Source organism: Neolamprologus multifasciatus, chromosome 23 (assembly GCF_963576455.1).
Source record: "Neolamprologus multifasciatus chromosome 23, fNeoMul1.2, whole genome shotgun sequence".
In the NCBI taxonomy this organism is placed as follows: Eukaryota; Metazoa; Chordata; class Actinopteri; order Cichliformes; family Cichlidae; genus Neolamprologus; species Neolamprologus multifasciatus.
In genome coordinates this window covers 12,812,401-12,824,733 of record NC_140460.1, presented here as the reverse complement: position 1 = coordinate 12,824,733, position 12,333 = coordinate 12,812,401, and the positions used below count along the sequence as shown (strand labels likewise).

At 41.5% G+C, this 12,333-nt stretch overlaps 1 protein-coding gene across 4 annotated transcripts in view; it reads right to left on the bottom strand.

Moving 5' to 3' along the window:
- The window catches only part of herc2 (HECT and RLD domain containing E3 ubiquitin protein ligase 2), a 52,540-nt gene that overhangs the window by 39,198 nt on the left and 1,009 nt on the right, over nucleotides 1-12,333 (bottom strand). For all 4 annotated transcript variants that reach the window (XM_085150036.1, XM_085150039.1, XM_085150037.1 and 1 more), the window contains exons 2-8: nucleotides 9,581-9,689; nucleotides 7,575-7,668; nucleotides 7,307-7,438; nucleotides 4,718-4,940; nucleotides 2,596-2,696; nucleotides 256-397; nucleotides 29-133 (exon numbers count right to left, since the gene is read on the bottom strand). In XM_085150036.1, the coding sequence (XP_085006162.1) occupies nucleotides 29-133; nucleotides 256-397; nucleotides 2,596-2,696; nucleotides 4,718-4,940; nucleotides 7,307-7,438; nucleotides 7,575-7,668; nucleotides 9,581-9,652 (869 nt within the window). In that variant the 5' untranslated portion in view covers nucleotides 9,653-9,689. The remainder of the gene's footprint in view (nucleotides 1-28; nucleotides 134-255; nucleotides 398-2,595; nucleotides 2,697-4,717; nucleotides 4,941-7,306; nucleotides 7,439-7,574; nucleotides 7,669-9,580; nucleotides 9,690-12,333) is intronic.

The window sequence follows — 12,333 nt, the reverse complement described above, 5'->3', positions numbered from 1 at the left end:
TAAACAGGTAATAAGGAGATCTGGTTACCTGAGTGTTCCCCTCTGAACAGCCAGCTCCAGCAGGATGGCCAAGGCTAGATGTTGATCCTGAAGAGGAATGTTACATTTGATGCTGGCACTTCCATGTACATCACTGTTCACAAAGGAGACAAGAGATGAGAATCACACAAAGTTATGCAATTTATAAGACGAGATGTTATTTATCTTGCAAAATTTTGGGATTAAACATTATGTACAACTGATAAAACAACAGACCTCAGGAACTTTGTGGCCCTCTCGACAACCTCCAGCCACACTGATGACACAGTTCCCTCATCAAACAGTGTCGCCTCGGGCAGCGCTCGCAGGGCATCCAGAGACTCCTGAAGCAACTCACTGCAAAGATCTGCATCATCTCCTGCAAAGACAAACATTTTCATGTTTAAAACACTGCAGAGTAGCTACATTATACAGTACAGATTAAATATAAAGCAATAAGAAGGACAGAGCATTTGTAGCATTTTTTAAGCTGCAGAGACGTGCAATTTCCAGTGCTTTCATATGTTTAACTATTGAGGAACCAGGCCACCAGAGTTGTAACAGGGTCTAAAATGTCAGTTTAAACACTGAGGTGACCCAAACTGTGCACTCCCAGTGCGAGAGGAACTGAGGCTCACTGGATTACTGGCATTTCTGACAGCAGCATCCCAGAACTATAAGAAAACCAGTATATGAGCAATCAGCTAATGTGCCCAACGTTAACATCCGTTAGCTTCCCAGCGTTTACAGACTCTAGTCTGATACAGCAGAACTCACAGTAAAGCTGTTCTTATGTAGACATTTCCAGTTTTCTTTGTTATGGGCAAGAAACGGTGAAACAAAAACCTCTGATTAAGAATGTAACTCAGACATTCCTTTAAAACTATTTCCTTTCTCCTTCCCCTCGCTGCTAAAATCTGATTTTAAATACGCAGCTACCGACATTAAATAGAGTTTATCTATATCTTAATTTGGCTTACTTCACGTGTTTAATGACCACTCAGAGAGAAAGCTGTGATGTCACCTACCAAAGTCATGTTTCTGTAACCCTTGACCAACATGAGCCCCAGTTTGAAGCTTACAGTAGTTACATATCACCTCCTTCCGCTCAAAATGTTACTGCTCAATTTAATTGAAAAAGAGCAGTTTTGGGCCCAGAATAGTGGCTAATTTTGAACATAAAACCTGTGTTTGAAGACGAAGCACCAGTTTCTGCCATCTTGCCTTCACCACAGGATAACTGTGATGCAATGTGGTGGGAGAGCAGACCTGTGCTCTTTGAAAGACTAATTGTTATCCCCCAAGAAAGACCTGGTCAGAGACGCTGAGGGATCTGAGAGTATAAGGAGACCATTATTGATCGTTCCACAGGTTCACCTGTGAAATCCTTGTAAGATTTACTTCCTAGTGAAGCTATTCTGTAATGTCAGACCAAAACGAGTTTGAGCACTGGGCTAGGGAGGTGATCAACTCACTGCTGCGGAGGAGGAGGAAGGAAGGAAGGAAGGAAGGAAGGAAGGAAGGAAGGAAGGAAGGAAGAAGAAGGAAAGAAGGAAGGAAAGAAGGAAGGAAGAATCATACCAGAGACGGCCCCATGATCGGAAGGTCGGGGGTTTGATTCCCCTGAACGGCTACCCTGAGGTACCCCTGAGCAAGATACCGTCCCTACACACTGCTCCACTGCTTCACTGAGTGAATGGGTTAAATGCAGAGAGGAATTTCCCCACGGGGATCAATAAAATACACTTTCTTTCTTTCAGAGATTAAAATTCACCCCCACCCCAAAAAAACAAACAAAAAAAATATCCAAACAATCCAAAAAAAAAAAAAAAAGCCCAAACAAATTTTTTTTTTCCTTCTGAGAAGTGTGTTACACTTCATTGTTCCTAAAGAGTATTTCCAGGAACACGGCTAAAATGGGGATAGGAGGTGCCCGTGTGTGCGTGTTACTCATGTTACAGGAAGGCTACGGAGGACAGGCAGGCGCTTTGTTCCCACCCAGTCCCCGTGGACACAAAGCCCTCACAACGTTAACAAAAACAACACCTCCACTAGCAAAGCTGAAAATGAAGGGAGTGAATGAATAACATGGTCAAAGATTTACGCTTGAATAAACGTAATCAGAATCTGTGACTAATTTACATCAAAATAAAATGTTAATAACTGAATATTATTAGTCATTTTGAATTTATAGCTCGAGGATGATGATGATTATAATTATCATTATTATAATACATGAGACTAAAGCAAGACACTGGATCCTGATTTATCTGCCTGTAATGGAGACCACGCATGACGACAGAGTTACATTTAACGACATCCAAAACAGCTATTTTGGATTCATTCTTGTGCCAAAGCAGCAGGATTGCCTCCTTGGCCCTATTCTGTCAGTCTGTCGTCTAGCAGCACCACTGAAAACACAGCATTGCGAAAGATGTTTGGTTGTTTACGACGAGCAGCTTCTAATGTGGCGCAACGCATTCTTCAGCAGCTGTTAAGCAAACTTGCACCACCATGACAGCACCTATCATCACCGGTGCCGAAGGACCAAATGTCTTCACTCTCAGCACTTCTTACCTGATCTCCACGCCCGGCGAAGGAAAGCAAAGGCAAAAGAAAGAGCTGCCCTGGAGCCGACTCTGGCCAAACCTTCCACACCTTTACTGGCTGGACGAGGGCTGAAAAGAATACGAGCACATGCAGATCAATTAAATATCATCATATTATTATCATCATTGTAAAAACCTTACTATCAAACAGCCAACTAAAGCCCACATACAGAAGATGCATTGGATTTCTTCTCTGTGTGTGTGACTTTTACTTCCTTTAGAGCCTTGTGACAAAAAGTTTCACCATTTTAGCTCAAGCTCAACTGAAGAGCTAGGGAGGCTTCGGAAAGGATGAAAAATCCACTACTGTCCAGGTTTAAGTCCATTTGATTTATAACACAAGGAAAATTAAGATTGTCACAAAAAGGAATGCCTAAGAGAGATCATATTAATTACAATTGTGTTCCTTTCATAAATGCTGAAAGCCAAAAATCTATTTAAAATTTGATGAATGGTTCACCCCTAGTATCATCGCTGTGATGCAATCACAGGGCAGCAACAGCAGATCCTAAAATGAGGTTTTCAATTAGAAATAAAAAACCAAGTCTGCTCCAAATAAATGCCTGGAACTAAAAGCCCTGCACAGTAAATATGGAGCACATTTAGAGTACGGCCTACATTTACTATGCATATGAGAGACCTATTGGAGCATGCCTAAGAGGCTTACTTAAAGAAAACACAGTGTGCACTTACACTGAGCTGCAGGGTTTAACTTGTGTGGTTTAACTCAGTGACTGGATAGACACACCATAATAGTTAAGAGTATACAATACTGTTTACTCTTACTCCACTTCCCCATCAAAACAGAAGCGAGACTTCAGAGATGGGTACTGGTTATGCAGTCTCAGGAGGATGAAACTGCTCCAGCTGAAGGTTACAAAGCTATTGGCACAGGCAGTGAGCACTGATGCTCGCTTAGTGACTACTACTGAGTGCCGGGTTCCTTACGTCACCCAGGTCACATGTGTTACTTTCTTGGTACTCTGTCTCAATCTCTAATCATACGATGGATATCCAGCTATTTCACACCTCCTCTGGCAGTCAGGAAGAATGAAACAGTAAGTTTGACACAGTTTCTGTTGACCCTACAATAATCTACTTTAACCCTTTATGGCCCATTTTACAAGTACTTTAAAGCTTTAAATGACCATAACTCCCTCACTCTGGTAAGGAAGTTAAGATAAATTCAGTTAAGGTAAGAAGAGAAGAAGAACATTATGGGGATAATCATGATAGGATAAGGTATTCACGGTACACTGCTCTCTGAACATGGACACACACACAAAAAAAAATTAAGCTCCATCTAGATCAGGAGTGGGGGAACTCCAGGCCTCAAGGCCCGGTGTCCTGCAAGTTTTAGATGTATCCCTGATCAAACACAGCTGATTTAAATGGTTAAATTACCTCCTCAACATGTCTTAAAGTTCTTCAGAGGGCTGATAATGAACTAATCATTTGATTCGGGTGTGTTGACCCAGAGTGAGATCTAACACCTGCAGGACGCCAGCCCTTGAGGCCTGGAGTTGGACACCCCTGCGCTGCGCTGCCATACTCCTCAACCACTGTGGGCTAGAGAGAAAATTAACAATGGTTGCTGAAAGTTGAGGATTATTATTTTTATTCCATTTTTAGTCCATCAGTCATGTATAAATGTTGGCACAGACTCAGAATGCCTCATTCATCGACTTCAATCGTTGCTTTAACCTGCAGCATGTGCTGTAGAAGACATGAGTGTATAACCTTCCAGATTACTACACATGACTAATTGCACAAACCCGACGGACCAGTTCACTAGTCCAATGTGGCTTTACAGCTAAGGATAAAAAAAATAAATAAACAAAAAACAAGACAAATCTTAAATAACCACCACCCCCACCTCATTCCAACTCTCTAACTCTAAAAATATTCATAGTATGAAGGTCAAGTTTTGCAAGGCGTCATTGTACAAAAAAGATCAGCTGATTCTGAAGAGGTCAGAGAGGAGCTCATTGACTCTCCATGGAATTACCAAGTATCTAAATCTGCCTCTGTTCTCTCATAAGACCAATGTTTTGTGCACAATTCCTGAGAAAGGAAACATTTTTATTTACCTCTTGTTGTCAGCAGCTGGCAGTGGTGGGCTGGGGGGCGTCTTCCAGCGGACCTTGTACTTCTCCTCCATCATGCTGTGGCTGAGAGAGATGAGATAGCGCTCCAGGATGACGAGACGCTGGCGCAGACGCTGGGCAGACAGGGTGCTTTTGGCCATCTGAGCAGAGAGCTTCTGCTGGTCCTCAACCAGAACCATCAGGCAGTCCTTCAGTTCCTTGTCATCTACACACACACACGTAGGGTTCAAAGAAAAGAATAACATAGTAAAAATAAGTGAGTGCACTGGCATGTCATTTGTTTATGACCAGAAACACTCAATTTGCAAATAAGCTACAGGAGTGAAGTCACTAGTTTTGAGTGATAAATCTGCATATCAGCTGTTCAAACCATTTTTTTGGCATTTATAAAACAAATTTGTGCATTTCAATAATTTAAGAAGCTGTCGGGCATTGTTACTAGCTAAAGAGGTCATAACATACTTCCTGGGATTCCCCCATCTTTGGTCCATTTTAATGGGTCTTTTTGTTTTTGTTTTTTGCAGAGCTACACAAGCTTTGCTGCTGAACTGCCTAAAACACACCATGTAATCACTCTACAAAGTACCTGCTCAGCAGCTTACCTAAATGATTGAATGAGTTGCTGTCTCGTAGCTAAAGTCATATCTACTACATACATTTAGTATGCTATTTTATAATGTTTTTGCTTGATTCACTTATTTAGTTACTTTACCCTAAAAAGATCTGCTTTACTGTATCAGATTCAGCTTGCTTTTTTTTTTTTTTTGGGGGGGGGGGGGGGGGGGGGTTGCATTTTTTGGGAAATTATTTGCCATCTCAAGTGTAAACGAGTTTAAGTAGGCTCTCGCTCACAGTAGGGGAAGATGGAGTAGGAGATTGGTGGATTGGTGTGACACCTGCAGTGATGTTGACGCTGTACTGATCTGTTATGAGGCTCATTGTGGAAGTAAAGCTGTCAATTTATTCATCGATCTATGTTCCTGCTCATATCTATGGTGACAAGCTGATACAAGTGGCAAATATTAGCTTAGTGTCTGGGCTCAGCCTTAGAGAGTAGTTGAAGAGCCTAGGCGAGGAGGCTTTGGAATGCTTAGGCAACCCTTTGCAAGAGCTGGAGAAGACGGCCAGGGAGAGAGGTCTCCGTCTAGGCTGTTGACGCCAAAACACAGACCCAGATAATTGCTAGAAAATGGATGGCTGGCTCAATGAATGGACTAAAAAAATAAATAAATAATAACACTGAAACTAATAAAAACTTAAGTGAAACAAGCAAATGGACTCATTGTCTAATAAGTGATAGTTGACGAATCATCAGGCAATGAACATCCTGGATAATCATCCTTTTAGGCCCATCGAATGACCATAATTTACAAAAAACAAACATGTCGTACTCATCAATTACCTGAAATGAGCAAAAAACTAAACTCATCAGGAAGTCCCACCCTGCTGGACATTTAAATGAATGCAGATTTAAGACCCCACTTCCAACCCTGGGTATAGCAACCTAAGCTTTTTGGTTGGATGCTTCCGGGTTGCTCAATTAAAAAAATAAAATAAATTTTGTCCCACTGAGTTTCATCACAGCAAGTCCTGAGTTCTGATCTGGCTCAAAAGAAAACCTTTTTGTGTCTATACCACAGCGCTGCAGGGAAGGCGAAGTGGGCCAAAATAGCAGTTCTGAAATCCACTTAAGCTTTATGTAAGCCAGACTGTCCTGAGGTTGTATGAGCCACACAGCAGTCAGCTGTGCTCAGCTGTCAGAACAGATATGGATCCTAGTCAGACTCTCTGCTCAGTCTGCATTCCTCACAGCTGAAGAAATATTAGACTCACAGGAAATTATCACATCAAAAATCTAACAAGGGACAGAGAGGAAACCTGCAAAGATCTCACATGTCAACATCTTGGCTTCAACGCAGCAGCTCAGGAAGTTACAAACTTCCAATGGGAAAGCAGGAAGTATGCTGTTTGAACTTTAAGCATCAATGACAGAGCACTTGTCCATGCAGCGATCCAGTTACACTCACTGTACACACCAGCCCAACTTCCTGTCTCAGTCAATAATAAAAAAGGAGGAAGCAACCAGGCAGACAGTATCAAAATCTGTATTAACTGGCCCCCCCCATCCGCCTGCTCGGTGCTTATCTCCTGCCACCATGAACCGTCCCACCCAGCCCCACCAGCAAACAAACTGGGTGAGAGTCTGTATCCCGCTGTGAACCACAACGTAATGCCAACTAAGATTAAACTCTGCAGGGTAAAAATAACCACTCAGACCAGCAGACTTTAGGTTGTCATTTCAGTTTCCACACCTCACGTGCCAGCAAAACACGCACACATCAACATGGCCAGACACACCACCAAACAGTGAGAGATGAGCCGTTAGCCAAAACGAGATTTATGTAGTTCACATGTAGGTGTTACGAAACCCTCTGCTCTCAGCGTAGTATTAATTACCCTACTTGGAAACAGAAAGGCATAAATGACAGGAGTCACAGGGGGAGCATGAGACTGCAGCAGGAATTACTGCAGCTAACCCGACTTTTAAACTCACTCAAGTAGTTTTCTCACCTGGCTGCCGTCCCCAGTCCCATGTCTCAATGATGGAGTGATGCACCGACGTCGGCGTCTCCTCCTCTTCCTTCTTCTCTTTATCATTGGGCTCATCCTTCTTCTGAGCTCCAAAACAGTCAGTGCAGTCTTCTATAAAGAGTCAGAAGAGATTAGGACGTTAACCTTCATCCTCAGCAGCAAGGTTAAAGCACTGCTGTCTGTCCCAATCTCAGGTATCAATCCTCAGACGGCGTGGAAATAGGTGTCACATGTCACACATAAATACCTGGGTGAGCTGATTCTTCTCCGTTGAATGTTATCTCCTCATCTTTTACCATCTCATTCCACATCTCACTCAGACCCTCTGGAGAAAAAGCCCGCTGCCAGAAGGATGAGAAACACAATCAGTGCAGTGCAGAACAGAAACCTCTGCTTTTATTAATGCTGCATGGAGACATATTTGACACCATCTCAAAGGTTTTATCCACAGCGAAAGGAAAATTTCCAGCAGTGAAGTAATTTATTCGAAAACAACAATTTCTACTTACATACTGTGACCCCCCACCCCCACCCCACCACCATCATTCATCAATGAATGATCCACTCTGATCATTCATTGATCCAAAGTTTTTCCTCAGAGGGTCAGACACTGACTTGGATACAGGCTGAGTTACATGCTGAATGAACTGTGATAACAACACAAATAATATCCTACTGGATAATCCTCTTATTTTGAAAATTCAATTGCTGCTAACCATTTAGCATTTCCCATCTTGTGCTTCATTGCATGTAGTGATGGGATACTTGGTTGGATCCTCTCTGGATCCTAACTCCAACTAGAACCTGCAGCAGCTGGAGAAATGTGTCATGAGAATCCATGTTTGGTTTTTCTTTAAGGGTGCTCAAGGTCAGCTCAAGATGGCCTGAGCATTATTTTCTCCATAATCAGGTCATTCCACATCATTTCCCTGAATTTTATTCCTTGCTAAAGAGTGTACACAGAGGTCCTTTCATCTATCTGTGCAGCCTTCACAACTCAAGAGTACCAGAATAGCTGTTTTATCTCAGAGTATCAACCGACTGAAGAAAAAAAACCCATTTGTGTGTCATCCGCTTAGTGCTACAACACACATGCATGACATTGTTTTGCTCTGAAATATTCACAAGCTGAAAGCCAAATGTTTCCAATTCTTAGACAGATTTGAAACCCATGTTAGCTCAGAGACTGAGCAGACATATAACACTAAAGCTGCACTTCCTTCAGTGCTGAAAGAAGCTTTTATGGTGGGAAAATGGTGGGTCCTAAAATCAAGTCCTGATTGGATGATCCAAATTAATTTTCAAGTTCAGGGTAGAGAGACTGCAGCCTGTTAAGTCCGTGGTGTATTCACTGAAAGAGTTCATAATTACTAACAACAAGGGTTTGTTTGCACAACACAGACATTCAAAAAAAAGAAAAAAAGAAAGATTTTCTGGTGATGTACTTTATTACAGGCTGAACCAGAAAAACAATAATCATCTGCATGAGGTCTGACGCAGATATGTAATCAAGGCTTCTTGTAGACTTCGACCTTCATAGAAATTTTCATAGTGGCCTCTATAGAGCCATTCTGTATCCTACATGCCTCGGACCTAAAAATCAAAAATGTAATTTTCTGATGCATGTGTGAGGCACAAATTAATATACAGAGCAATTCCACTCAAGCCCTGAAAATACAAATGTAGAGGAAATGTCTCTGGTTTTATCAGAACTAATCTCGAGAGGCTCTGCTGCAGATGTTTACTGCCCTGTGAGCCAACTGTCTGTATTATTGTAATGCACCGTTTTTCCCGTTTTGAACCTCTCAAAATTGGGCTCCAGAAAAACACCAACTATTACATATAAAAGAAAAAAGTGACACCAACACGTCATGTAAAATACAATCAATAAGGCACCAGGATTCTGAAATATTTAGAAAACAAAGAAACAGCTAGGGGACCACAGTGAGTATGACACACTGACATGGGGTAACGTTTTCCCAGTTAATCTGGAAAATTGATGTCACAGCTGAGGTAAAGATAAGAAACATGATGAAACATTACCGATCATCTCTTCTCCTCAGTCACTTGACAGATCAAGTGACTGAGGAGAAGACTTGACAAGTGACTTGACAGATCAAGTGACTAAGGAGAAGACTTGACAAGTGACTTGACAGATCAAGTGACTGGGGGAAGGAAAAAAAAACAACCAAAAAACAAAACCCACCACGATAAATATAATTTCGTGCCACTGCCTCCTTCTCGTGTACATACCTGCAGGTCTATCTTCAGCCATTTGTCATGAAATCTCAGCTGAGCATCAAGGGTAAATGATGGAGAAGGCATCTTTCCCTCTCCTCTCTGGGCTGCAAACGCAGCCAACCTGCAAGAAGACCATGCAACAAGGAGTGCTATAAAAAGACAATTTAATAAAGTCACTGCAAGGTGGGAATCCACAAATAATGACAATGTAAGTACATGAAACGGACCGAGCTTTATCACCATCAATTACAAACTTTACTTCCCAGGTTTGTTTCAAGTTTTCCTATTATATACTACTTTTTAGTCACTTCATCCCAGGTAAAGTCAGTAAAATCATTAAAAACATGTCTGTTTTTATCCTGACGATTATCGCTGAAGTGAAATGAAGTGAAGACAATTAGATGGATGAGCTCAGCGAGGTAACGAAGAACCAGAGTGAACACAGTGAAAGCAGTTTGACGTGCTTCAAGAAGACCTTTCTAGTAGGGGTGGGCAATATATTGAATATAATGGATGTATCGCAAGTTTTTCTGCATATGATGGCTATATCGTAACCATCGAGTATAGGTTGCCATGGAAATATTAAGCTGTCTGCATGAAATTTCATATGTTTTTTTTCCTTCCACATGCCACGAATGCATTGATTCCCATTCCCAAGTGGAAAATTTTCTACCCAGCAGAATGCGTCGAGTACGCATGTTTATATCCCACCAGATAGGGAAAAATATGGCGACAGTGGAAGTTAGATACCTGAGTGGAAGACTCACTGTTGTTTGGATTTCATAAGGAGGATGTCGAACAAAATGCAGTAATTTGCAAAACATACCATAAAACTATTACCGCAAAAGGTAGCAGTACGATGAAATTATTCCACCAGCTGAAAAGTCATCCACTGCAAAATTAAGACTGTTTTAAACTTCGCATGTGAAGGTCTTCGCACACACAGAAGAAAACATTAAATAAACCAGCTGTGATACAACGGCTATCAGTGAGAGAGTAAGACTGAGTCCGTGTTATTGTATACTTGAGGCTGGTTCAGTGAATTTTGGCCGGAGCGTGACAAAACTTGCAGTTTTGAAATCTGCAAGATCTCTGCTTTTAGACAATGTACAATTTGCTTTGTTACAAAAAGTCAAGTGAGTTTGTGGCTTTGTTTTCTGTGTTTAGGGACATTTTGCAAAATTGCGTAACTGCTCTTTTAATTGTTTGTAGTTTTCACTATGTTTAGTGGTTGTAGAAATGGTTCACGTGAGCTTTTAACCGAGATTCTGAAGTTTCTGTGGATACCACACATGCCAATCTTTACATGAAAAACTTGATTTCATGGAGGCTTAAAACTGCAGCTCACCCCCTTTGCCCACGTTACCACGGGTGCTGGGGCTCAAGACATATCGTGATATATATTGTGTATCGCAACAAAGCCAAAAAAAATTTGTGATATTAGATTTTCCTCATATTGCCCAGCCCTACTTCCTAGACCACAGTAATTACTTCTATTCTAGTTTCCAGGTGGAAAGGAATGTGAAACTGAGTGGAATTGTGCTGCTTGCGATGTGGTGTAATCTCAGACATTTTCATGTAAAGCAGTGTCTCTGTTAGCTGTTTGAATGTGTCTGTGTTTCTTCTCCTCCATCATGGCTATTCAAATTCAGTTGGAATCCTCACACTACTTTGATTCCTTCACTGTTTGATGCAGAAGTCATCCAAATAACTGTGGCTGTGGATAATACATTGACCACTCTCTGCAAAACATCTGTTCCTCTTGTGCTGCCTGAACCTGTAATACCTGCAATCCATAAATATAATGGTGATTTACACTGTTGCTCATATAGCTGATACACAGGTATATGCTCCATTTAGCCTATTTAGTAACAAAATGCATTTCTTTCTTCAGTTCAAAGAGTCCAGATCTGAAGCTCTTTTATTATTCCTTCCATATCTGACCTGGAACCTGGATAAAAACCTTGAAAATCTGCCCTCAGCATCAATCTGAATGTGATCTTTGACTCTGAGCTGTGCTTTCACACACAAATTAATAAGGCCGTACTGCCTAGCCTTCCCCAGCGAAGAAATACATTTAATAATTTTTTTACATCTCTAACGCATCTTGATAAAGTCATCAACTCCTTCCTAGCATCAGGTTTAGACTTCTGCAATTTCCTCTACTCTGTGCCAAAGGTCCTGCATCCACCTAAACTGCCAGAGATGAAACCACATCACCATCCTCGATGCCCACACTGGCCAACTCTTAGGCATCAGATAGATTTTAACTTAAAGTAATTACTTTTAAAGCCTGCTTACGGATTTAGTCAAACCTTATGAACCTCAGGTCACACCCTCCTAACTGCTTCTAAAGCTTGTCTCATTACAAATGGTATCACTGTTTGCTGTTAGAAAAGGAACTGAGACAAACTTGGGATCTACTATAGATGACTGCCATCACACAATGAATATTTAGAAGAAGACCATTTTTCTTCTTCTTTTAGCAGTTACCACATCATATCACCTGCCTCAACCTCACTCTATCCCTAGTATCATTTGTCACGCCAACCCTCTGCATGTCCTCCTTCACTACATCCATGATGACGTCACTTGGGGTCCTTCTGCCAGACAATTTCATCTTCAATATCCTTTGTTCAATATGTCCACTAACCACTACAGCAGTGGTTTACATATTTGTCAGACAAGATCATTCCCAGGAGGAAAATTTGGGCTGCATCAGGAAGTGCATCTATCATAGAAATCTGCAAAATCAACCGTGCTTA